The 26,070-nt window shown below is 38.4% G+C and overlaps 1 protein-coding gene across 1 annotated transcript in view; it reads left to right on the top strand.

Annotated features, from left to right (window-relative positions):
- Positions 1-3,084, top strand: part of LOC131078006 (uncharacterized) — a 93,312-nt gene extending 90,228 nt beyond the window's left edge. Inside the window, exons 3-4 of the mRNA XM_058015630.2 lie at positions 1,559-1,642; positions 2,033-3,084. Of these exons, the coding sequence (XP_057871613.1) occupies positions 1,559-1,642; positions 2,033-2,698 (750 nt within the window). The 3' untranslated portion in view covers positions 2,699-3,084. The remainder of the gene's footprint in view (positions 1-1,558; positions 1,643-2,032) is intronic.
- Positions 3,085-26,070: the final 22,986 nt, after the last annotated feature.

Raw genomic sequence — 26,070 nt, 5'->3', positions numbered from 1 at the left:
TCAGAAATTCATCTAATTATTCAGCGAATCCCTTTTGAAGATCAGCGAACATCCTTCTTGAGACAACGAACATTAAGAGTGATTAGGTTGCTGTTAAACAGTGAAGCTCATTGTAAAATATATTGGTGTTACATAATAAAGATCTGAGATTAGTGGCTGGGTTTTTCACCTCCAAGAGGGAGGTTTTCCCAGGGTATCTTTGTGATTTGTGTTTGTTCTTCATTTCATTCTGATTTCTGCTGTTTATTGTTTAATCTGATTGCTAAAATTAATAAAATCAACCAATTAGTAGTAGCAGTTGCGAGACCTCAATTTAAGATCAACTAAAATTGTGCACCTCAATTATCAAAACTAAACTAGTTTAAGAAATGAGGACACTTATGGACAGTCATGGACAAATGTTCTAAGAAATTCAAGGTCTGAATGAGCTGATGAGCATATTGGAGACTATGTAGGCAGAGGCCTAATCTCAACATTCACACTTCACAGTCTTGAAAACAGAAGGTCCCTAGGCAGTTCCCTTTGCTAAAGAACTTTGTGCTTACTTGGTCTAGGAGTTATGAAGAACAACATTAATGCAAAAGAAAGTTATGAGAAAATCGAAATCCATATCAATAGCATACAGTGGTAAAACATGCATGCCCTGTCTGTTCTTTGCTGTGGACTGGCTTACCAAGTTCTTATTTTTGCCCATTTTATTATTTCTATTGGTTATATAAAGTTTATAGTTTAGAAATTGATGTATTGTAGGTCTGGCAATATAAGAAATGATATCATTCTATGTATATTAATCTCTCTGACATTAATGCAATTACAATTTGGGATAATATCATAGTTACATTTTTGGGGGTCAGGGATTACAGAGCCAACATTCTGATACTGGCTCTTGCTTAAATTGGGATATATCTGAGTTAAGTGTAATCACTGCCTTCTGTTAATATAAACACATTTATGCATTCAAACAAAAATGCTTTCACTTTATAATATTTCATATCAGAGAAATGATTGTTCATTAACAGGATAGCCATCACAGCATGACAAGCTACCTTTCTACATTCTAAATTCTGAATTTATAATACTCTACATACTTTTCAAGTTGTTTCACAAAGGAAAAACAATATGATAAGAACAGATCTCTTATCTAATGATATGCCAGAGATCAAAAGATCTCCGGTGCCTATAAAGATATAAATTGCAATTGAATGACGATCAGATAAACTGTCGCAGAGAATTACTAATTTGTCTGCAGTAAGAACCGTCATTATCAGCCTGCGCGATCAGAATCTTGCATGCTTATACTTGGGTTCAAACTTCAAAATAAAACTAGTATCCTGTTTTTAATCTTTTTCCTAGTTTTAAATGTTGTGAAATTCATTAATTTTAACTTCCATTTTCAACCATCAAACTTTTTTTTTCTCTGCATCACCCATTGGATAATGCCATAATTTTTGTAAATTATTTCTGTGTTTTAAATGATCAAATTCATATATCATTTAGAAGACGCTGACTCCAATATTACTTTACATTTTTGCTGACTCAAGGTCTTGCGTGTATTCAGGTAGATCTGGCACATGCAATTCTTGGGTTCTCAAAGAGAGATGAAATATGGAGAGTACCATGGACTAAACAAACCATTTTCCAGGTAGTTGTTTGTCCTTCTAAACTTTGTGCAATGTGTGTGAACAGAATTTTAGGAGAGCATTTCTTGTAAACGCTACCTGAAAGTCATTCACAAGATTGACTTTTCCTCGAGCACAAGCTCACAAGGAAGATAATGAAATAAATGAATTGTTATAAGATAGGAAAGAGCAAAATGATTTGTCTTTATTCTCTTCCATCCTTCTTAAAGTTAGTTCTAGCACCAGATTGAGAACAATGGATTAAAAGATTGATGCATCATTTTCTGCCAATGTGTGTGGCCTGTTTTATGCGTATTTGGTGGTACTTGGCCTTTGTATTTTCTCATACCATCTGCATATACTGTTTTTCTTCTGAGAAACATCTTCAAAATCTTACTTCATCTGACTTGCAGGTTATTTTTCTTTGGTACTCTGCTTTCTGGCTTGTTGGATTCTGGATAATTCCAATGCTGGCTTATGCTACTGGTTTTAACAAAGAATCTCTGTCATACAGAGGCCAAGCATTATATAGTCTTGTAATAGATCTTGTTGAGGGGACAGTTGGAATGACCATATTGTATCGATGCTTACTTCGTGACCATCCTTTTCCGTATAAATTTTTCAACATCAGCTGGAAAGGAGATTGGTTCATTAATGCTTGTTTAGGGTGCTTGATGTTCCCTTTGACACACCAGTTACAAAGATTGAATCTAAACTTACTGCCAGTTTCCCCCTCATTAACAGCATCTAGTATTGTAGACCAATCAAAACTGGTTCGAGATCCTATTGCTATGCTTCTTTACGCTGCAGTTGTTTCTATTTGTGCACCTATATGGGAAGAGATCATTTTTCGAGGTTTCCTTTTGCCTTCTCTGACTCGCTATATGTCCATATGGAGCTCTATTTTTGTCAGTGCCGTTGCATTTGCTCTAGCACACTATAGTGTCCAGCGTTTTCTTCCCCTCACATTCTTGGGTCTTATAATGGGCATTGTTTTTGTACGTTCCCGCAATCTTCTTGCATCCGTTCTCTTGCATAGTTTGTGGAATGCGTTTGTGTTCTTGGAACTATTCGTGTGATGTTTTTGCCCAATATATTTTTGGATGTGCACTGTACAAAAACAGTAAAGAGGAACGCCAACTGCAAGGCATTGTAGCAAATCAAGATTCTTATATCTCCATTCTTATTCATTTTCTTGTAATCGAGTCTATATGTTTTGAGATTTAGTAGTGCTTCCTCTTTATTACCGAATAATGGTAATAAAATTCCCAGGGAGTGCTTATAGGAGAGTGTAGATATTGATTTTGTTTTATTAAAATTTGATTTAGTAGTTTTGTTCTACTAATACTTCTGTAACTCAAGCTTGCCAGGAAAAATTCTTGGTATGATGAATTTTCAATCATGTAAAGACTCAAAGCCCTCGTAGGCTCCATCTGGCATCAAATACAATACGCATTTCTGATTACATATTTTTTATTGTTTTGAGAAACGCTTACGCATTTACTAGATGTCCATTGATGCTATTGCTTGTGTGGTAAGAATTTGTTTTTGGAAGCATGATTCGGAGACTAAAATTTCGAGAATGGATATTAAAAATAGAATCAGCTGTAATTCAAGAGAACATGTTTTCTATCGCATGCAACTTGTACTTTTCAAAAATTTTTATTGACTTTGTCAGTAGGAGAAGTGCTGTTCTTAAGCATAAATGACGAGCAATAACTGGAGGATAACATGAAAAGCTCTTGTTAAGATGTTTTATTGTAATGCAAAGAGTATGCCCTTGATGCAGTTACGTAGCAATGCAAATCTTATTCAGGGCTGATTTTAGTAGTAAATGACTCATCACCAACAAGAATTTGAATTGAAACGAGTTTTATAATAGTTGATACTGCAAGAGGTGAATACATGGCAGGTGAAACTTATTGTGGTCGTTTAGATTTTAGAACTAATTTTAAGTGGGTTTCTCTTTTGCCATTTTTGCTTCGTGACCCAGTATTAATGTTATAAGATGGCTACTTAAGTGCATAAAAATGATAATTTTATTCTGAACATTGAAGCTCGACCATTTAATTGATGGTTTTAAAGTTGTATATGTTTGTTTTGGCGATGAATTTTTTGGATTTTCAACCGTGTTAATTAATTTTAATACTGATGTTTTGGATCATATGTCAAATCATTACATATGATCCCAAATATCGATACAAAAATTAACGCAATTGAAATCCATTAAATTCATCTCAATATCATTATGGACCGTGGAAGCACACATAATTATGTTTGCTTATTAAATACATATAGTAATAAAACATATTTTTCTGATAAATTGGTGCATTAGATTCTATTAAATGTGCATTGAAGTACACATTCACAAAAAAAGGGTGGGTGGATACAAGATCACACTCTTAAAGTCTCAGATGGGTAGTGTCTGAATAACATTAAACATCATTTAAAAAAAGCTACTAAGTGGTGAGAACTACTCCAGTTAGAGGAGGATTTCGGTCATCCAGTTTACCCAATACATTAGTGGGGTCTAGGGTGACATCAGGAACAAACCACCCCTCATCTTCTTTATCTTTATCTTTATCTTCTGTGCGAGCTAGGGTAACCCCAAAGCCAGTTAAGGAAATTGATGGGAGGTAAGGCAAAGCATCGACGTGTAGGCCAAGGCGAGGAGCTACGATCGCCAGAGTGGTGGCGTGGAGTTTAGGACCCAGGGGATTGGGAGCAACAAGCTGAAAGTTTTTGAACTCTGCACTGCCTAGGAGAAGGAGAACAAGTGTGGGAGGTGAAAGAATTTGGAGGCACTTTGGCAACAGTGCAAGGGGTATTGCCCTAATGATCAAGTAGCTTAAAGGCGAGCCACCTCTAAAGCCACCTTATTGGCTTGCACTTGAATTTGTAACAAAACATTTGAGCAAATAGTAGCTTTAACATAAAGCGAAACATTTGTATCTAGAGACTAGTGAGAAAAAAATGTAGAATTTCTATCTTTCTATAATGTGAAATGTGAAGAGAATATCGACCCTCAAAGCATGTCGAATTTTAGTATACTTGAAGGGAATGTAAGGTTGATCCCCCAAAAGAACCATATGCTAGGAAAAAGGTTCTAGGTGGAAAGCACAAAAAAATCATGAATCCACTTCCAAAGTTGTTAGGCATAGTGACAGAACCAAAAAGAATGTTTGAATGGCTCTTGTTGCCCACATAATGGGCATTGGGGATTCCAAATGCTTATATATCGGAGATGAGCCTCCACAAGCAAGCCTTGGAAAAGAATATACCAGACAAAGAGGGTGAGCTAGGGCTCAACAACAAGCAATCAAATATTATGAAATTTGTGTTGCCAAACCGATAGCAGTAACTGTAAATGCCATGTCAAGTTCTAAGTATCCACCATGGGAAGATGTGGTGAAATCCAAAAGTTCCCCAAATGTGGCTTGTAATTGTAGAGTGCATTATTGGGAGTCCACCAATCCGTCCACCAATGCTTGGAAGAGTGGACATCAATCTTATGAAGCATTTCCACCAAAAGAGATGACTTGACAATGTCGTAAGTCTGTCGGCTAGGCTAAGAGGGGTGGTACTAAACATGCAAATCGTCCCATGAGATAAATCTTGAGTCGTGTGTGTATGCTTAGAAGTGTAGAATCATGCAAATGAGAAACAAATCAAGCACACCAATGAAACATTATATTAGAAATAAGAATAAACAAAACAAGTTAGTCAATCAAAAACTCTCAAAATTGTCTCATTGTCCTCTATCTCCAAGGATCCCTTAGATTCAAGGTGGCTCTCCGTTTGGAAGGGCACTTGATCTTGGGATGACTACTCAAAGAATGAGAGATATAGTATGATCTAAGATCTAAATGAATGCAACTAAGATCCTAGTGATGAGATACTGATACAAAACTATGATATGGTGCAAGATGAGAGGATTAGTGTGAGATTAAGCTAGCATGAACATGATATGAAGGTGATATGTAGCTAATATGATATGAGATTAACATGATATATTTAAGCTATGATGCAACTAAAATGATTTCAAAGAGAGGCTGAAAAGCTAAATGCTATGTGACTATAATGTAGATGCATAAAACTTGGATTCTTAAAATGGGGGAAATGGGCTCTATTTATAGAAAAAATGATCAAATGGATGGTCAAGATTGAGTTGGGTTAAGAAGGGTCAAGATTAAAAGTTATCAATCCATGTGAGATTTCTAACCCAATCTTATGTTGACAAGTGTCACCATGAGGAGGTCTGAGAGGATGTTAAGTAAGCATTAGATGCTTATTAAGCTTTGAGGGTTAACCTTAAGAGGATGAGCCATTGGATAAAGCTATTATCCAATGATGAAGGCTATTGTCCAAGAGTTAAACTCTTGTACAAAGTTGAAAGATGGTCAAAGGGACAAACCATCATGGGTTAGCATGGTGAAGAGATGATGCCTTGTAAGGGCATTAAAGGCTCTTTGAAGACTTTGGAGGTTAACTTGTTGGAAGGTAGATAACCTTTAAGGCTTTTGTAAGAGCCTTACAAGTTTGGAAGACTCAACAAGTTAACTTGTTGAAAAAGGTTAAGTCTTCAACACATTTTGAAGACTTTCCCCAAATTTGGAGAAGTGACTCCCTCAGTTTGAGGGATGTGACATGATTAGAGGAATTTAGGCTAGTTAAGTGGGATTTGAGGACTTCTAGAAGAATGATTAGGAGGCTAATGAAAAATGTAGGAGAATGCAAGTGGGATAAATAGGAATTTTATTTAAAATAAAAAGATTTATTTCAACTAAAATAAATGCAACTTACATTTGTAGGAAGATGCAAGTGGGGGGAATTTATAAATAGATATTGATTTATTTATTTGTAGAAGGGATTTTAATTAAATGTAAATTTAATTAAAATGGTGGAAAGTGAATTTAATCAAATAAATAGAATTTATTTAATTAATGGATAGAAAGGGGAGTTAAATCCAATGTTGTATTTAATTAATGGTTGGTCTAGAAGAAAAGGGATATATTAAATAAACCTTAGTTTATTAATATGTGGATAAATGATAATTAAATAAATAAAATTTATTTAATTAAGTGTGCAAGTTTTAGGCGTCTATAGTGTGAATGTCTTTCTTGTGGAAACACAAGGTTTGAACCCAAGGAAGTCCTTGATATTGAATGAGAGGAGACATCTTAAGGTTGCATTGGTTGAAGGGAAGTCCCTCTGAAACCAAAGCCAACCCCAACAAGGCAAGGCTTAATGACTTCCCAAGCATGCTGGATGCTTTTGGCAACAAAAGTGCCCTCAACATGCACAAATTATTTCATTAGAAGGGTTCAAAAACCAATTCCCTTTTAGGCAGGTCGATTGATTGGAAAGCCAAAAGAGATATGGTGCTGGACAAAAATGTTCTAGACCTCATTGCTAGAAATGGCTTGGACAACCCATTTGACAGAGAACCAAGCCTTGATGTATGGTGGAAAGAAGCCCAAGTACTCTAGACTCTCGTGGGAGACAACAAAACTCCTACGTCACACAATGAAAATATTGTAGTCCTCATAAGAGGTCTAGAGAAAATCATGGTCTCAAGCTTCAAATAAGAGGTCTTATATTGAGCCTAACAAGAGCAATAGTAAACATGGTCAGTTGTAATAATTTTAGAGCAGCCTTGATTTTTTTTTTTGTGAGAGTAGTTTGGTAATCTATAACTAGGAGAGCTTCTTCTCAATTATGGTTAGAATCACATTTGAAAGGTCAATTGGAGAGGCTTGAAAGGAAAATGGAATGCCAAGAAATTTGAAAATTTCCCCATGGTCAATCTACTTCAAGCCATAGTTGATAAGCTAAGGTGACGCAGGGAGAATGCAATTGCAGTAACATTGAGTCTTATGCCATTGAATAGCCGAGCCAGAGGTTAGGCAAAAGGTTTCAAGACATTGGATCACCTCTTTGATATTTTGTTCCTCCTCAATAAGAGTGAGAAACGAGTCATCCACAAAGTGACCATTGACCAGCTAGTTTGATGACTTATGTAGGGCAATACCTTTAACCCTCTTGCAAGAGATGGAGTTTGCCAACAAATATCCAAACCCTTCAGCATCAAGAACATACAAAGGTGTGAGGGGGGCACCGTGATGCAAAGGAAGGACTTACCTATTGTAAGGTATCTCATCAAACTCCAACATGGATTGATTCAAAGGCTTGTTCTTTAGGACTTGTCTTGGGGTTGTTTGGAGATCTTTTGAACACATGGTATTTGTCTTTTCCAAATGACATAGGGCAGGGTTTGTGATGTGATCAAATGACAAGGGAACAATTCCTACTCAAGGTTCCACAATTATGCATTTATGTTCAAGGCTTGTTCTTATCTTGGTCTTTGCCTCTTAATATAACACCTCAATAGGGTAAGGCCAACCAATATCTTTCATAGACCAATCACAACCAAGGCTCTTGAAGGTTCTAATAAATTACATTCAAATGGTCTTAGCATATACTTTATATTGACAAACAATGGATAAATATGAGACTAGTTATTGCTGCCCTTAATCACTGTCATACATGGCCTCTCTAGGACAATCATCTATCCTTTTCTGTCCAATGGCTTTTTAATGGTTAAAGACCCTTGGAATTGGCTTGTACAACCTCCTTCCAACCCCCTACAATCCTCTCCAATCACAAGGAGATCTTCTAGCCTTTAACAAAACATTTCCTTCAACATCTAATGCTGTTACAATGTCTGCTACATGGGGATAGCGGACCTCCTTCATGCAAATGACCCTGCAAATCTTAACACAAGTTCTTGCAACTTTGGCATATGAAAATATATACAATTACAAGCCATTCCACCAAGTTATAAAATTTTCAACTAATGGAAGGTAAAGATATACATTTATTTAGGCCATTGGTTACCCTAGGTAGGGTTTTCACCAGTTTGGAGAAAAAATGCAATATCTTCCTTAATACTTGATGAAATTAAATGAAACAAAAGGAAAATTGAAGTAGATTCTAAGCACTTTCATTCCCAATTGGTCCCAGATCATTTAATGTACTGTACAATCCGTACCATTTGCTACAACAACCTTCAACTTTAGAAAACAAAACAATCTTATAGGGCTGCCTATGGTAAAATGACCATAAATTTCTCCAAACTCAATGAAAAAGCACCAAACTGATTGCAAACGAAATGCGATTCATCCCTCCATCAATCCCAATTAGCCTCGGGACCGTACTGGGCCATATAGATCCATACCATGCAAAAGAGCAGCAAAAATGTGGAAAAGTGCATAAATTAATGTGTTTTTATTGCTCAAAACTTCAAATTATAAATAGTCAACCCTTGGGTCATGTGTATGAGGCCTATTTATGCATATACAAACTAGTTAGAACCCCCAACTGACCCTCAACTTACATTTAACAACTTTTTGAAAAGTTATTACAAAAATGAAAAGTTTGTTGGCCATTTGGAGGAATTGATTATGTGTTGCATTGATGTTTTGTTATTGATGTCAATACTAGCTGTTTTGGATGCTTTATCGACACCCTTCTGGTCCTGGTAGGTTGTTTGGTTTCTGGTTGGATTTGATTTGGTATGATCCAGTATGCTCCAATATGTTTGGGTTATGGAATTGTCTTATTCATGTTCATGTTCAGTCAGTTGGTTTTGATTTGGTGATCGGATGCTATCATGTTTGCTAGAAAGCTTGATTTGTGGTTCCGACGAGGGTTTCACCGACAGAGCTTTGATGAAGATCTTTGATGATATGCATTAGTGGTGTTGGTGCGGCTTTTGGTGGAGATTCAAGATGCTTCATATCGGTAAAACCTTCTTGATGACACCATGCCATCAACCTTCATCAGACTTCATCTTTAGTCCAACCATTTTCCTTTGATTGCATTTGCTTAGCGTTGCCTTCTCCCTGATCAGCTCTGACCATATCTCTACCAGTTTGTCAAAGTGACAAACTCATCACTCTTCGTCTGTACCGACATCTCAACATGCCTTCTCAGATAGTCCAGTGCATATCCCTGATTTCATGCACTTGAGGCATTCCTTTGATTGATCGGTAGATCCGGTGTGAGCCTTCAAACACCTACCCGTGCCTCATGTACCTTATCTCATGGAATTATGATGCACACTATGTATAGTAGGAGATAAGTTCCACTTATCGGTGAGAGTGAGTCCTTGTAATCTACATCCTGCAGTGCACTCATGTGGCTTCCCTGTTTGTGCAACAAACCTTCAAACAAGCACATGTGATCTGGTGTGGGCACATTCACTGTCAGTCATTGCTTCTCATGATGTCTGCATCTTCATCTTGTGGGAGTCCTGCTGTTCTGCAACTTCACAGTATACTGATGACCTGTTCATCCTTCTCCTCCTGTGTTGGTATGATTTTGATAGCATTCCGCCTCTTCATCACAAACAATTGCTCAAGCACCTTGCCCATCTTGCTTGTGCACTGGTCATCATCTTGCCGGTTTACAACCACTCACTTGGTTGATCTGATTACTCTGTGTCAACACATCACTTACTAGTTGAAATCCTTTCCTTACCGGTGATGCACTGTACCGGTAACCTATTCATCTCATCCACACAAGTCAGGCACCAACTTGTGTACCGGTGACCTCAGTGATCATTCCTTTGAGTAGGATGCTCTATCTTACCTTGCCGGTGTCCAACATCCTTACCTTACTGGTGTGCCACAACACAAAGTGATATCAAAGATATCTCAACGTGTACTCCTCCATGAAAGTGTTGCACATACATCCCTCATACCGGTAGACATCCCATAGTAATTGACATCAATGACAACACAATTCCAACAATCCTGTATAAGACATATGATAGGTCACCTCTCGTTTGTTCCCAAATTTCTTTAGAATCAAATGTGATTGTACTATCAATACAACCAACCAAAAGACAAGTAGATACCCCTTACAATGAAACTCTCTTGGGTATTCCTACTATAACTTCCATCATCTGTAGTTTGGGTAGTCAGTGCACTTACCCTTTCTAGTTCAAGCATGCCGACCTTGCATCATACTCAGTTGATCTCCCCCTGAGTCATACATATCAGGTTCTCAACTCCAGTGAGGTCTAATACTCGGGCCTCCAATCATCTCCATGTACCGGTTGAGCTGTGCAACTGTGATCATCTGATGATCTTTCAGCGCCATTATTTCACCACAACGTATGACATGATCCTGGATTTTGACAATGTCATACAATGACATCATCATGCCATAAAATAAACCGGTTACCTTAAAGACATGCATGCCTGCATGATCAACCACCAAGCCAACATATGTCATTTAGGTCTTTTCCAATACCTCCTGTAACATAAAATCCACATTCCATGCTACCGGGCTATTGCAATGATCTCCAACCTCATTGTCTTACATAACCTGCAAGTACCTATTAGCATTCATGCTAGTAACATTTTGCACATACCGGTCTCCTATACCAATTCACTATCACTACCAGAGCACCTTCTTGTGACTCCTGACCTTTGTGTCACTTTGTATTTGATTCCACTTGTTATCTCATCATACTTTGACACAACAGTAGTGATCCAACACTCACCTATAGGTGTGTAGTCAGCGCAGCCTTTGCATACACTTATCTTCTCATTTTCTTCCTTCATACCGACAACACCATGCCCTTCCATGTGTCCTTCTTCACTGAGGGGGTGAATGATAAATTCAATGTGCTGCTCCCCCTCAGATCCTGCATCTCCTTCAAGACTTAGGAGATATCACCTGTGCTTTGGATGCACAGTGCCGATCCATGGTCTTTTTCCTCCAAACATGCTTGGTCTCATTCTTCTTCCCATTTTCAGTCTTGGGAGCATGTCTTTCTTTCTTCTGCTGATTGACCCTTCCTTTTTCAGATTCTGCATCACCACCGAGAGTAGTGCTATAGTAGCACACAACATTCATCCCAACTTCATGATTGGGGAATCTCTTAGCATGCCGGTTTGACCATCTTCTCTTGGTCATGTTGCTGTGTCTAGTAGCTGAAACTGGTGGACCTCTTGCTCCTGCAGGGACATTTATCCTTTGGTTCCATGCAGGTCTCTGACTTCCATATGCTCTGCACCCAATTTTCTACAGAGCATAGATGCTATACCGACCTCCATATGACTACAAATTCCTCTTCTTGTATTCAAACTCTCTATGGCCAGATCCATTGCAGTTATAACATACAACATTCACATTACAAGCAACAACAAATGGATTCCTTTTCGCATAATCGGGAGAGGGGACATGCATGTATCTACCCTTGGATACATTTTGCTCATATGCATGATGTCTATGAGATCTTAGATTATTCCTTCTTTGATCTCTTTCTACATTCTTCTGCTCTATGACCATAAGCATTACATACAAAGCAATAATCGGTAAAGGATGGCATATGACTTACAAATTTGTTCTTCCATGCATGGGGATATCTTACCGGTCTAGCATCTCCATTTCTCCTTCTGTGAGGATGGATCCTGGGTCGTTCATTCTTTGCATTTTCTCCATCTGATCCTTTCTCCTTGCACACTTGTGTTGCCCTGTGGTTGGTAGCATTTATTTGTCTTCTGCCGGTAGAAGGTCTTCTCTGCTGTCTTCTCATGTCCTTGCTTCCGGAAAAGGTATGTTCTCCTATTTTCCCTTTTCCATTTTAATTTGAGGAGTCAAATTGAATATCTTTGGGGGAGGTCGCCTTGCTTGCAGAGCATTCACCGGCAGCACATCCCAATCCTTTGGTATCCTTGGATTTTTTTTGCTGACTCAAAATTTTGTCCAAAGCCTCAATGCTGCCATCATACCATATCCTTGCCTTGCGCTCATTTTTTCACTTCTCAAGGTCTTTCCTCAGATTATCCATTTCCTCTTTCAGCTTCTGACACTCTCTGTCCTTTATTTCTACCTCTAACTAGAGATCCTCACATCTTTTCTCCTTAGCATCAAAGACTAATTTCAACTCACCAGCTAATCCTTTTGCCTCTTCTAGTTGAGATGCCAATATGGAGATGTTATCATTTGATTCTTTAAGGCATATTTTCAACCAACTGCATTCTTCATGAACTGAGTCTTTGTACCCTTTAAATTCCTTTCTAACATTTGGCAGCTCTTCTAGTGCACTGACCAGTTCACATTCAAGATCTTCTTCTGCATCTTCTTCTTCTTCATCATCATTTCCAAATAGATCTTGCCGGCTAGATCTATCCACCTTGTCTCCTTCCTCTTCATCTTCTTCAAGGTCACTGCTAAAGACATCATACTGGTGGGATTTATCTGCATTATCCCCTTTTGATGTGTGATTCTCAATGTCCATCTCATGGGCCATGAAGAGATGAGTCTCCTCATCACCATTGCTACTGCACCACTCTGATATGCCTCTGTCATCTGCACATGTATTTGCTGCAGTGTTCTTCTCACTCTCACAAGTTGATCCAACAGTGCAGGGTCCATCTCCACAAAGCTTTTTTAGTCTATCCCATAGACCTTTTTCCGATCTACACTTATCCATCTGTGAGGAGATATCACCGGTGAGCCCACTGAATATAGCCTTCATGGCTTCTTCATTGCGCATGCATCTTCTCTCTTCTTTAGATCCGGTGGGAGGACTGACATTCCTAGGGATACCATTAACAATTGACATCCATACATCAAACCCTAGAGAGGATAGGTGGACTTCCATTCTACAGCTCCAAATAGAATAGTTTGAACCATCAAACACATGAGCATGGATTGACACTAAAGAAACCATTGTGTCCTTAAGTCAGAAACTACCCAAACGAGAGAAAACTTTATAAATAGGGTACCTAGGCTCTGATACCAATTGTTAGACACAATGCACCACTAAGAGGGGGTGAATTAGTGGTTCTCAATCTTTTTCCCTTTAACTGACCTATGTGAGCATATCGGTTATTAGATCTAACTTAAAACAAACTTACCGGTTAGTGGGGAGACCTACACAAATACAATCAAACAAGGGAACATCACATAACACCAGTATGTACGAGGAAAACCCAAGATGGGAAAAACCTCGGTGAACAATGCTACTGGAATCTACTGCTCCAATCCAGCCGCACAATCAAAACTCTGTTACAATGTTTAGGGAACCAACCCAAGGAGCTACAACTCCCAACTTGTTTATGGGCTACAACCCTTGATTTAGGACACCAACCCAAGGAGCAACAACCCCTAACAGATTTATTGGCTACAACCCAAAGGAGCTACAAACCCTACACCGAGCTACAACTTAGTGTTCGCAAAGACAACTTCAAATACAAAATTAATACTTTTGTTACAAGTGAATCTTGTAACCATCTCATATACCTCTCTTTGCTGGTGATACACCTTCTCTACTGCACTGGTTCACTCTTTTGCTGCTCTCAACTACTGCTTTGCTTACCGGTAAACTCTATCGGTTCATCTCTCCTCTTTTCTGCTCTATTGGATCTCCTTCTCTCTGCTCTGCTCTTTACTGGTACTATACTTTGCCGGTTATGTGTCTTCCTTCTCTTTTGCTCTGCCGGTATGGACACTACCGGTTCTGCACGGATACCGGTTGAACTCTTCTACCTGGTTCTCCCTCACACTTCTCTGCTCTCACATGCAGATGTAACACTTAATCACTTCGTAACAACACTATCTTCTCTTCAACAACACTACTCTCTCATCCAGCGGCAATCATCTTTGGTTTTGGCTTGCATATCTATAGCTTGGTTTTCCCGCCAAAAACCAATTCAAACATTGAGCGGTTAGGGTTTCCTCATCAACCTCGAGGCAAACCAAATCCAATCATATTTTGTTCGATCTGATCTCCCAGACAACCAACTGTTCATCTCCACCATTGTCGTCCCTTCCAATACATGTTTTCTAAATATAGAAAACATGGCTCTTCATCTTGACCTACATCTGCCAAACCGCCATTAATACTTCGGTGGTTTCCTTCTCGAGGTCTTCTCGCAGACTGACTTTCTTGCTTTGATCTAGATGCCAACAACTCTCTGATTTGTCTTTGTCGCTCATACTTCCTCGAGCCACACTCTTCTGACCCGATCCATAAATCACGAGATCCATATTGAATGCACAAGAGTAGAGACACCTATCTCTAAACCACACTCCTCCGATCTTTGCATGCTTTCCACTTCATCTCCTCATGGCATCCAAGTCGACCAACTGCCAACTTGGATTTGTGTGTTAGTTCAAGTATCACAGTCCAAACATTCAACCGGTTCTTCTCTTCTGCTGATTTACTAATCCTGTCGGTTAAACCCTCAAGCCGGTATTTCATCCACCTTGCACTTTGCTTCTCTTCCGATGAACTACTCAATCGGGCATCACTCTTGCTAACCTGCCTTATGCACATCTTCATCAGATGGGGAGTCTTTTGCATTGACACCTTGTCCATATTACCGGTGAACACTCATATCGGTAAAACCCTCTTGATAACACCATGCCATCAACCTTCATCAGACTTCATCTTTAGTCCGACCATTTTCCTCTGATTGCATCTGCTTAGCGTTGCCTTCTCCCTGATCAGCTTTGACCATATCTCTACCGGTTTGTTAAAGTGACAAACTCATCACTCTTCATCTCTACCGGCATCTCAACATGCTTTCTCAGACAGTCTAGTGCATATCTCTGATTTCATGCACTTGAGGAATTCGTTTGATTGACTGGTAGATCCGTTGTGAGCCTTCAAACACCTGCCTGTGCCTCATGCACCTTATCTCATGGATTTATGATGCACATATGCATAATAGGAGATAAGTTCCACTTATCGGTGGGAGTGAGTCCTTGTAATCTACATCCTGCAGTGCACTCATGTGGCTTCCTTGTTTGTGCAACAAACTTTCAAACATGCACATGTGATTTGGTGTTGGCACATTCACTGTCAGTCATTGTTTCTCATGATGTCTGCATCTTCATCCAGTGGGAGTCCTGCTGTTCTGCAACTTCACAGTATATTGATCTCCTGTTCATCCTTCTCCTCTTGTGTTGGTGTGATTTTGATAGAATTTCGCCTCTTCATCACAAACAACTGCTCAAGCACCTTTGCCATCTTGCTTGTGCACTGGCCATCATCTTGCCGGTTGACAACCACTCACTTGGCTGATTTGAGTACTCTATGTCAACACATCACTTTGATGAATAATGATGAACAACAAATGCCCTAATTGGTAGTGAGAGGGTGGGGTGATAAAAAATTCTCCACAACTTATCAAGTTAAAACAATGCTAACTAGTTGTCTTCATCACTGAACTTAACCATGACAATATTGGTTAAACACAGTAAGACTTCAGACAACTAAACAAGTAAAACCGAATACTTCAAATAACATTCAACACTTGATAACTACTTCACCAATATACTCATGCATGTGTTGTATCAGTAATACATAACCATTAGCTTTTCATGCATATTCACCTAAACAAAGATTGCTGAATCAACACATGAAAAATGCACAACTCATGACACACAAATTTTTCACGTGGAAACCCAAATGGGAAAAACCATGGTGGGGATGAATACCCACAAGCTTGTTTTTGAACTCTTCTGAAGCTCGCTCTGTTAGGAGCCTAGCCTGGTTAAAGACTTTACAATATTGTTCTGTTAGGAACTGATCCTGTTAAAGATCACTCGGTTAAGGGATGGCTATATACCTTGTTAAAGGTTGAAACCCTGTTAAAGGTTACCTTGCTATAGGTTTTGAAGAACTCAATGATCTTGAGTCACCTGGCTAGAGGATTTGTAACAAGCCTGTTAAAGCTACCCAGTAAAGGAATTTTCCTACTATTGAAATGGTTAGAAGACAACAGGTAAAACTCTGATACGATAACAACACTACATGCTAAGGCAGATCCTTTTTAGCTCCTCTACTCTGCAATCACACTCTGCAGTTTTCCAGTCACTGGTCTGGCAAGTATCTCATCACTCAGATACAAACACAACATTTGCCTACAACAAACAATAACTAACATCATCGACCTTATAGACAACAATTAGGTTGGTAGCATAAACCTGAAACCCTAAACATTTTAGGTTTACAATACAAGTGGTCCAATCCTGTCCGTTCAAACACTTTGCATATAATAAGACAATCTCAAACAGATCACAAGTCATTTTGCATCGTCCATTCTTCACCGCATATGGAAATCGGTAACCCATCACGCTCTCTTCACATACCGCTAAGAAGAATGTTCATTCCCGAGGTAGACATTTAATGCAATCGATCTTCACATGCAAGATCCTCAACGAAATCCTTCACGTGCACAAAATTGACGTAGCATCTCGATCTCATCCTTATCTCTTAGCTAACTCATCATAGAATGTCACCGGTTGCATCGCACAAGATAGATTTCCAAATCGGAAACCCTAGAGCTGAGAAATATTCCTTAGTCACGCTTACTGAAACCTTGACACCGGTCCACTTCATCCCTTCATACCGGTTCTCCTACTTGAACATTAATAACAACTTCTTCCAATCTTTATACCGGTTCACCTGCACTTATTGACATCAATGACAACATACATTATCATCATACTTCATCATATGCCAACAATCTCCCCCTTTGGCATTGATGGCAATACTCAGTGTAGCATTGCAAGTATAAACAACATAGACCCGTGCAACTATAATATATATCTTCATTACTTTAGATATCTTCTCCCCCATACATCAGATATCTTCTCCCCCTTTGACAACAATGCCAAAGCGGAGGCACACGCTTCCATTCTCCACTATGCTGCTCCCCCTGTGGAGTAGCATCCTTCAACACATCAACCCTGAAAGATTTGACACTATAGTACCTGACTGATGTGGAGCACACATTTTTAATTCACTTCATAAAGGGGCAGAACCCCTAATTCACCTCTCAAATAGGTAAATGTAGTTTTCGGTAAGGGCTTAGTGAATATGTTTGCTAGCTGCTCCTTACTGGAAACATGTTCTAATACAACCTCTTTGTTTTGAACCTTCTTTCTCAAAAAATGATACTTGAGCTCAATGTGCTTAGTTCTAGCATGCAATACCAGATTCTTGGAAATATTTATTGCACTTGTGTTGTCACAAAATATACTCACCGGTTCAGATATAGGTACTTTGAAACCATCCAATACATGTTTCATCCAGATTGCTTGAGTGCAGTTCATAAATGCTACCACATACTCCGCTTTAGTTGTAGATTGGGAAATACAACTCTGCTTCTTACTCGTCGATGAGACTAGTCTTCCACCAAGAAAGAACGCTCCACCGGTTGTGCTCTTTTGGTCGTCCACATTACCTACCCAATCTGCATCGGTAAATACTTTGAGATTAAAATCACCATTGTATGGATACCGCAATCCATAATCAAATATCCCTTTCAGGTATCTAAGAATCCTGTTGACTGCTACCAAGTGGGATTCTCTTGGCCTTTTCTGAAAACATGCCACAATGCCCACTGCATAAGCAATATCCGGTCTGTTGTGTACCACATAGTGTAGCTTACCAATCATTGACTGGTACTCCTTCTCATTCACCAACGCTGAATCATCTTCCTTAGTCAATTTACAGCCGGTCACCATCGGTGTACTAACCGGTTTGCTCTCCTCCATGCCATAGGTCTTCAATACCTCTTTGATATACTTGGACTGGGTATGTAGACCAACGAAGAACTTTATCTCTCGAATTAGATACATCTCAAACTCTTTCTTCATTTGATCTGCAAATGCATGGCTCATTTCATCATCTCCTCCAAAGATTATGTCATCTACAAACACTTCACAGATTAGAATCTGATCACCTTTAGATTTCAGGTAGATGTTGCTGTCCTCACTTGTTCTCTAAAATCCTATCTTCACAAGATGAGAGTGTAACCGTTCATACCACGCCCTTGGTTTTTGTTTCAATCCATACAAGGCCTTGTGTAATCTACACACCATGTTACTATCTTCTGATAAGGCAAACCCATCCGGTTGCTCAATATACACTTCTTCTAGGATTCCATTCAAGAATGCAGACTTCACATCCATCTGGTATACCTTAAATCCCTTAAATGTTGCAAATGCAAGTAGCATTCAGACACCTTCTAGTCTAGCCATTGGGGCAAAGGTTTCTCCATAGTCTTCTCCTTCTTCCTGAGCATATCCCTTGCATACAAGTCTTGTCTTATTCCTTACAACTGTGCCTTCTTCATTCAGCTTATTCTTGAAGACCCATTTGATACCTATGGCATTCTTGTGTTTCGGTCTGGGTACCAAAGACCATGTTGCATTCTTTTCTATCTGGTCCAACTCCTCTTCCATTGCCTTTATCCAGTCTTCATCGGTAAGTTCCTCTCTAGTGGTCTTAGGCTCAAATTCAGAAATCATGCAAGAGTTTTCTTTCACCTTTCTTCTTGTGAGTATCCCTGCATCTTTATCTCCTATGATTTGCTTCGGATCATGATGTAGTTTCACATATATGGGAATGACTCTAGCTGGTTCTGCTTGCTTTCCCTCTTCTTCTTCTTCTTCTTCTTCTCCATCTTCTTCTTCACCTACTGTAGCTTCTACCGATACAGGAACACTGGGGTCTTTGCTTGTTTCTTTCTTAATCGGTTCCCAGAAGGCTACACCCAGTTCATCTTCCACTTGCTCGCTGCTGGTTTCCTCAGGTTTCTCAAAGGATTCATCAACCCTGACATTGATGCTCTCAACAATTTTATGAGTCTTATTGTTGTAGCACTTGAGAGCTTTGCTCTTAGTGGAATATACCAAAAATATTCCTTCATCACATTTAGCATCAAACTTGCTTAGATGCTTCTCTCCAAAAAGTGTGAGCAACCTTTCCTTGGATCAACATTGTTCTGTCCGCTTCAACTACAGTCCTGTTATTCCTTTCTGCTATGCCATTCTGTTGTGGTGTCCTTGGGGCAGACAACTACCTCTTGATACCATTCTCTTTACAATACATGTTGAATTCATCAGAAGTGAATTCACTTCCTTGATCAGTTCTTAGGCATATATCCTTTGACCACTTTCCTTCTCTACCAATGCTCTAAAGGCTTTGAACTTTCCAAATGCCGCAGACTTGTCTTTCAAGAATGTGACCCACATCATTCTTGAGCAGTCATCAGTAAGAATCATGAAATACCTATCTCCCTGAATACTTATAGTTTTCATTGGACCACATGGATCGGTGTGCACAAGATCAAGTAAGTTCTCTGCTAAAAAAGACTTACTTTGAAAGTTGAGGAAGACATCTTCCCAAGTTGACATTCTCTGCACAAAGAATTCTTTTGTTTGTTCAGCAAAGACAATCCTCTTACTGCCTTGATGTTACTGGCTTTTACAATATTGTCAAAGTTTATATGATAGTCTCCTATGCCATATCCAACTGTCATCAAACTTCGCCATCAAACACTGACTAATCTTGGCATTCAACTGAAACAAGCTACCTCTGGTTTGCTTACCGGTGGCAATAAGTTCACCACTTTCCAATTATACTGCAGACTCCACCTTTGAACTCCAAAATGAGTCCTTTGTCATTTAGCCGAGCAACACTCAAAAGGTTATGCTTAAGATTTTCTACCCAGTAGACATCATCCACACTGCTCTTTCCATTCAGTGAGATGGATCCTTTACCTTTCACCAAGCATGGTGCATCGTTGCCAAACCGGACAACACCTCCATCATATTCTTTCAGAGACAAAAGCTTTCTCCTATCACTAGTCATGTGTTGAGAACACCCACTATCAATAATTCACTCATTAGAGTTGTCAATGCGAGAGACAAGGGATTTCTTGTCAGACACTTCTTCCTTTACAGCTACAAACACTATGTCCTCATTCTCTTCATCCTCAGATTCTTCATCAATAATAACTTCATCCACTACAACACGACAATTTCTCCTACCTCCTCCTTTATACTTTCTAAACCTCTCTGGTTTATCCTTATTGTCATTGTTAGGACAGTTAACAACTATATGTCCTATCTTATTGCAGGAAAAACATTTTAAAGGAAGCTTACCTCTGTATTTTCCGGTGCCTTTTGGAAGTCTCTTGTAAAAAAGAGCTTCAAACTCCATTAGAATCTCTTCATCATCCATATCTCTACATTGCTTGGATTCATAACTGGTACTTACTTATTTTCCTTTTCTGGTTGGTGCAGCAGATGCTCTAAAGGCTGACTCGGTCTTCTGCACACGGCCATCATAGCTATTCAACTCATATGCAGTTAACTTTGCAATGATAGTGTCTAAGGATACCTTGGTTTTGTCGATAGACCTTAGCTTCTGAATAGCAGCAACTCTGATTGCATAGACCGGTAACAATGATCTCAAAACTTTACTGACAACAGTGGCATCATCAATTGTTCCACCAGTGCTCTTGATATCTCCAACCACAGTCTTGATCTTTATGCCATATTGCTGAATGGTCTCTCCTTCAACCATCCTCATGTCTTCAAATTTTCCTCTAAGGCTTTCTTCCTTGGCTTGCTTGACATGCTAATCACTGCCATAAATGGTTTCCAGTGTGTCCCATACATCCTTAGGAGTGTCCTTATCTTGTACATCAATAAACTCAATATTGGGCAAATTGCTAATAAGGGCTTGCATGACTTGCCCATTTTCTTGAATTTCTTTTTTCTAATCATCGGTTAGAGTGCTAGTTGGGATTACATAGGCATTCTCAACATAAATCCAGTGTTGAGCACCCAAACTCTTGATATAAATCTTCATTCTGTCCTTCCATATTTTGAAGTTATCTTTATTGAACTTAGGACTTTCCCTCTTCATAATTAAAGAATGATCTTTTACCTCAAGCGGTTAAGCTTATATCATTGAGGACCTGGAGTTGCTCTGATACCAATTGATGAATAATGATGAACAACAAATACCCTAATTGGTACTGAGAGGGGGGAGGTGAATCAGTACATATAAAAACTTCTCCACAACTTATCAAGTTAAAACAATGCTAACTGGTTGTCTTCATCACTGAACTTAAACCATGGCAATACCGGTTAAACACAGTAAGACTTTAGACAGCTAAACCAGTAAAACTGAATACTTCAAATAACATTCAACACTTGATAACTACTTCACCAATATACTCATGCATGTGTTGTATCGGTAATACCATAACCATTAGCTTTGCATGCATATTCACCTAAAGAAAGACTGCTCAATCAACATATGAAAAATGCACAACTCATGACACAAATTTTTCACGTGGAAACCCAAATGGGAAAAACCATGGTGGGGATGAATACCCACAAGCTTGTTTTTGAACTCTTTTGAAGCTCGGTCTATTAGGAGCCTAGTCTAGTTAAAGACTTTACAATAAGGTTTGGTTAGGAACCGATCCTATTAAAGATCACCCGCATTAAGGGATGGCTATATACCCTGTTAAAGGTTATCCCGCTAAAGGATTTGAAGAACTCAATGATCTTGAGTCACCTGGTTAGAGGATTTGTAACAAACCTGTTAAAGCTACCCGATAAAGGGATTTATCTACTATTGAAATGGTTAGAAGACAATAGGTAAAGCTCTGATCTGATAACAACACTACATGCGAAGGCAAATCCTTTTCAACTCCTCTACTCTGCAATCACACTCTGCAGTTTTCCACTCACTGGTCTAGCAAGTATCTCATCACTCGGATACAAACACAACATTTTCCAACAAAAAACAATAACTAACATCATCGACCTTATAAACAACAATAAGGTCGGTAGCATAAACCCTAAAACCTAAACATTTTAAGTTTACAATACAAGCGGTCCAATCCTGACCGTTCAAACTCTTTGTATTGAATAAGACAATCTCAAATAGATCACAAGTCATTCTGCATCGTCCATTCTTCACCACATATGGAAATCAGTAACCCATCATGCTCTCTTCACATACTGCTAAGAAGAATGTTCATTCCCGAGGTAGACATTTAATGCAATCGATCTTCACATGCAAGATCTTCAAGGAAATCCTTCACGTGCACAAAACTGACGTGACATCTCGATCTCATCCTTATCTCTTAGCTAACTCATTATAGAATGTCACTGGTTGCATCACACAAGCTAGATTGCCAAATCGAAAACCCTAGAGCTGAGACTACCAACCGATAGTCACGCTTAGTGAAACCCTGACACTGGTCCACTTCATCCCTTCATACTGGTTCTCCTACTTGAACATTAATAACAACTTCTTCCAATCTTCATACCGGTTCACCTGCACTTATTGACATCAATGAAAACATACATTATCATCATATCGGTTCATCATATGCCAACACACTTACTATTTGACATCCTTTCCTTACCGGTGATGCACTATACCAAAGACCTATTCATCTCATCCACACAAGTCAGACACCAACTTGTGTACCGGTGACCTTAGTGATCATTCCTCTGAGTGGGATGCTCTATCTTACCTTACTGGTGTCCTACATCCTTACCTTATCGGTGTCCTGCAACATAAAGTGATATCAAAGATATCTCAACCTGTACTCCTCCATGAAAGTGTTGCACATACATCCCTCATAGCGGTAGACATCCCATAGCAGTTGACATCAATGACAACACAATGCCAACAATCCTGTATAAGACAAATGATAGGTCAAAAATGTCCTGTTTTAGGAAGGATACATCCTGTATAAGATGAAAGTAGATAAAAATTGGATGAAGGTGAGGAATAATTGATTGATAGATAGAATAGGTGATATGAGAAAATGATAGAATTATAGATGAAAAGATTGAAATTAAGTGATGAGAGAGATCATGTTAGATGAAAGAATGATTGAAAGAATGATCGAGTAGAAAGATGCTTGATGAGAGAATGATATGAAGAGACAATTAGCATGATGAGATTAAAAAAATGAAATGATATGATTGATGATGAATAGTCTTCGTGTCTTTATTTATAGTACAATACATTTTCATCATTGAGCCTTATTATGTAACAATGAAGCTTTGTACATCAGGGTATGAGGAACCACGATGCATATATATCTTGTTAGGACCCAGAGGCAACTGAGAGGGAGGGGTGAATCAGTTGTCTATTAATTTCAACCCAAATATAACTTAATCAAACTTGATATTTAATACCGGTAAACCAAACTTAATGTCGGTTAACAATTTAACAGTTAATATCAGTACCGATAAAACTTAATGTGTAGAACAGAAATAGAAACAACATCCACAACACATAACACAGAGATTTGTACGTGGAAACCCTATAAGGGGAAACCACGGTGGGAAACCTTACCCACAATCAAATGTTACTACTGCAGATAGTATGTGTATACAAATGGGGTCTGCACATGCAGAAATGCCAACTGCCTAAAGCTTTGCTCAATCACAAAACAGGAGTCACACTGACTTCAATTGGATGGTTAGATCCAATGATAATGTACAGCTCAAAGTAGTATCATCAATGCTGGATTCAGTATCGGTTAAGCTCTGATAATCACCTTCAAACCTTCCTTGAACCTTCTCTATGGTATGCTCATATGATCTTTAATATTCGCACATACCATGTCATAATACCATAACTTTTTTCTTTTCTGCTCATACCATTCCCATTCCCTTCTTACATATCTTACAAATGATAATGATTCCTAAATACAAAGTTTTTCCATAGATATCCCTCCCCCTAGGATAATGATTCCTAAATACAAAGTTTTTCCATAGATATCTCTCCTCTTTTGACATCAAATGCCAAAGCAATACAAATACCAGATACAACCAATTCATAGAACCAATTACAATAACCAATTTGTTATAACCAACTACTCCCCCTGAGAAGTAGCTCTCCTCCATCAAAGTCGAAAAAATGTTTCTTTGTTAATTCTACTGGTTTGATGCCAATCATCAACTGTCTAAGTCTCTAGCGGTGAGGGTATAACCCCAAGCTACTCTCTGAGATATTCAAAAGTTTCCTTATGCAAAGACTTAGTAAAGATATCTGCAATCTGTTATTTAGTATACACATAAACCAATCTCAATTCTTTGGCTTCAACATTCTCTTTCAGAAAATTGTATTTGATAGAAACATGTTTAGATTTAGAGTGAAATACCGGATTCTTAGATATATCAATTGCTGCTGAATTATCACAATAAATGATTATATGTTCTTTGCATTTTACCTTTATGTCCTTCAACATTTTCTTAATCCATAATACCTGAGTACAATTAGCTGCTGCTGCAACATATTCTGATTATGTTGTTGATAATGATGTACAACTTTGTTTCTTGCTCAACCATGAAATCAATCTGCTACCAAGAAAGAATGCCTCGCCGGTGGTGCTTTATCTATCATCTACATCTCCTGCCCAATTTGCATCGGTGTATGCAGATAAATCAAAATTTTCATCTTTAGAATACCATAAACCAAGATTTTGTTGTGCTTTGTAGATACCGGAAAATCCTTTTCACTGTTGATTCATGATTTTCTTTAGGATTACTCTGAAATCTTGAAACAATACATACTGCATTCATTATATCAGGTCTTGTTTGTGTTAAATACAACAAACCTCCAATCATAGATTTATATCTTGTCAGATTAACAGGAGCCGAATCATTCTTCAATGTCATTTTATCAGTTGTAGTCATAGGAGTACTTACCGGTTTAAAGTTTTCCCTACCAAATTAAGTACTTACCGGTTTAGAGTTTTCCATACCAAATTTCTTCAGTAGTTCCTTCAAGTACTTTGTTTGACATATGAATATACCTTTACCAGTCTGTGAAATCTGCAATCTTAAAAATAATTTTATCTCCCCAATCATAGACATTTCAAATTCTTCCTGCATCTTATTAGCAAAGTCTTTACACAATCCATCTTCTCCTCAAAAAATGATATGATCAACAAAAACTTCAATAACCAAGATGTCATCATTAGTCACTTTGAAATATAAGTTGTTGTCAGCATTACCTTTAGTGTAACCAACTTTCAAAAGATATTTGTCCAATTTAGCATACCAAGCTCTAGGAGCTTGCTTCAATCGATATAAAGCTTTCCTTAATCTGCAAACCATACATATCTTTATCATTTGTCAATGAAAATCCATCAGGTTGTTCAATGCAAACTTCCTCTTCAAGATCACCATTCAGAAATGCACATTTTACATCCATTTGATATACTTTATAGTTCTTGTGTGCTGCAAATGTAAGAAATAATTTGACTATCTCAATTTTAGCTACCGGTGCAAAGGTTTCATTATAATCAATTCCCTCTTTCTGTGAATATCCCTTACACACTAATCTTGTTTTGTTTCTGATTACTTTACCATCTTCATTAAGTTTGTTTCTGAATACTCATTTAGTTCCAATTACATTTTTATCTTTAGGTCGGGGAACCAATGTCCGTGTATTGTTCTTCTCAATTTGTTCTAATTCATCTTCCGTAGCTTTTATCCAATGTTTATCTTCACATGCCTCAATAACAGATGCTGGTTCAATTTGAGAAATTGAACATACCTCTTCATTTTCCAGTTTTCCTCTTGT

Source organism: Cryptomeria japonica, chromosome 5 (assembly GCF_030272615.1).
Source record: "Cryptomeria japonica chromosome 5, Sugi_1.0, whole genome shotgun sequence".
In the NCBI taxonomy this organism is placed as follows: domain Eukaryota; kingdom Viridiplantae; phylum Streptophyta; class Pinopsida; order Cupressales; family Cupressaceae; genus Cryptomeria; species Cryptomeria japonica.
This window is presented reverse-complemented; position numbering and strand designations above follow the sequence as displayed.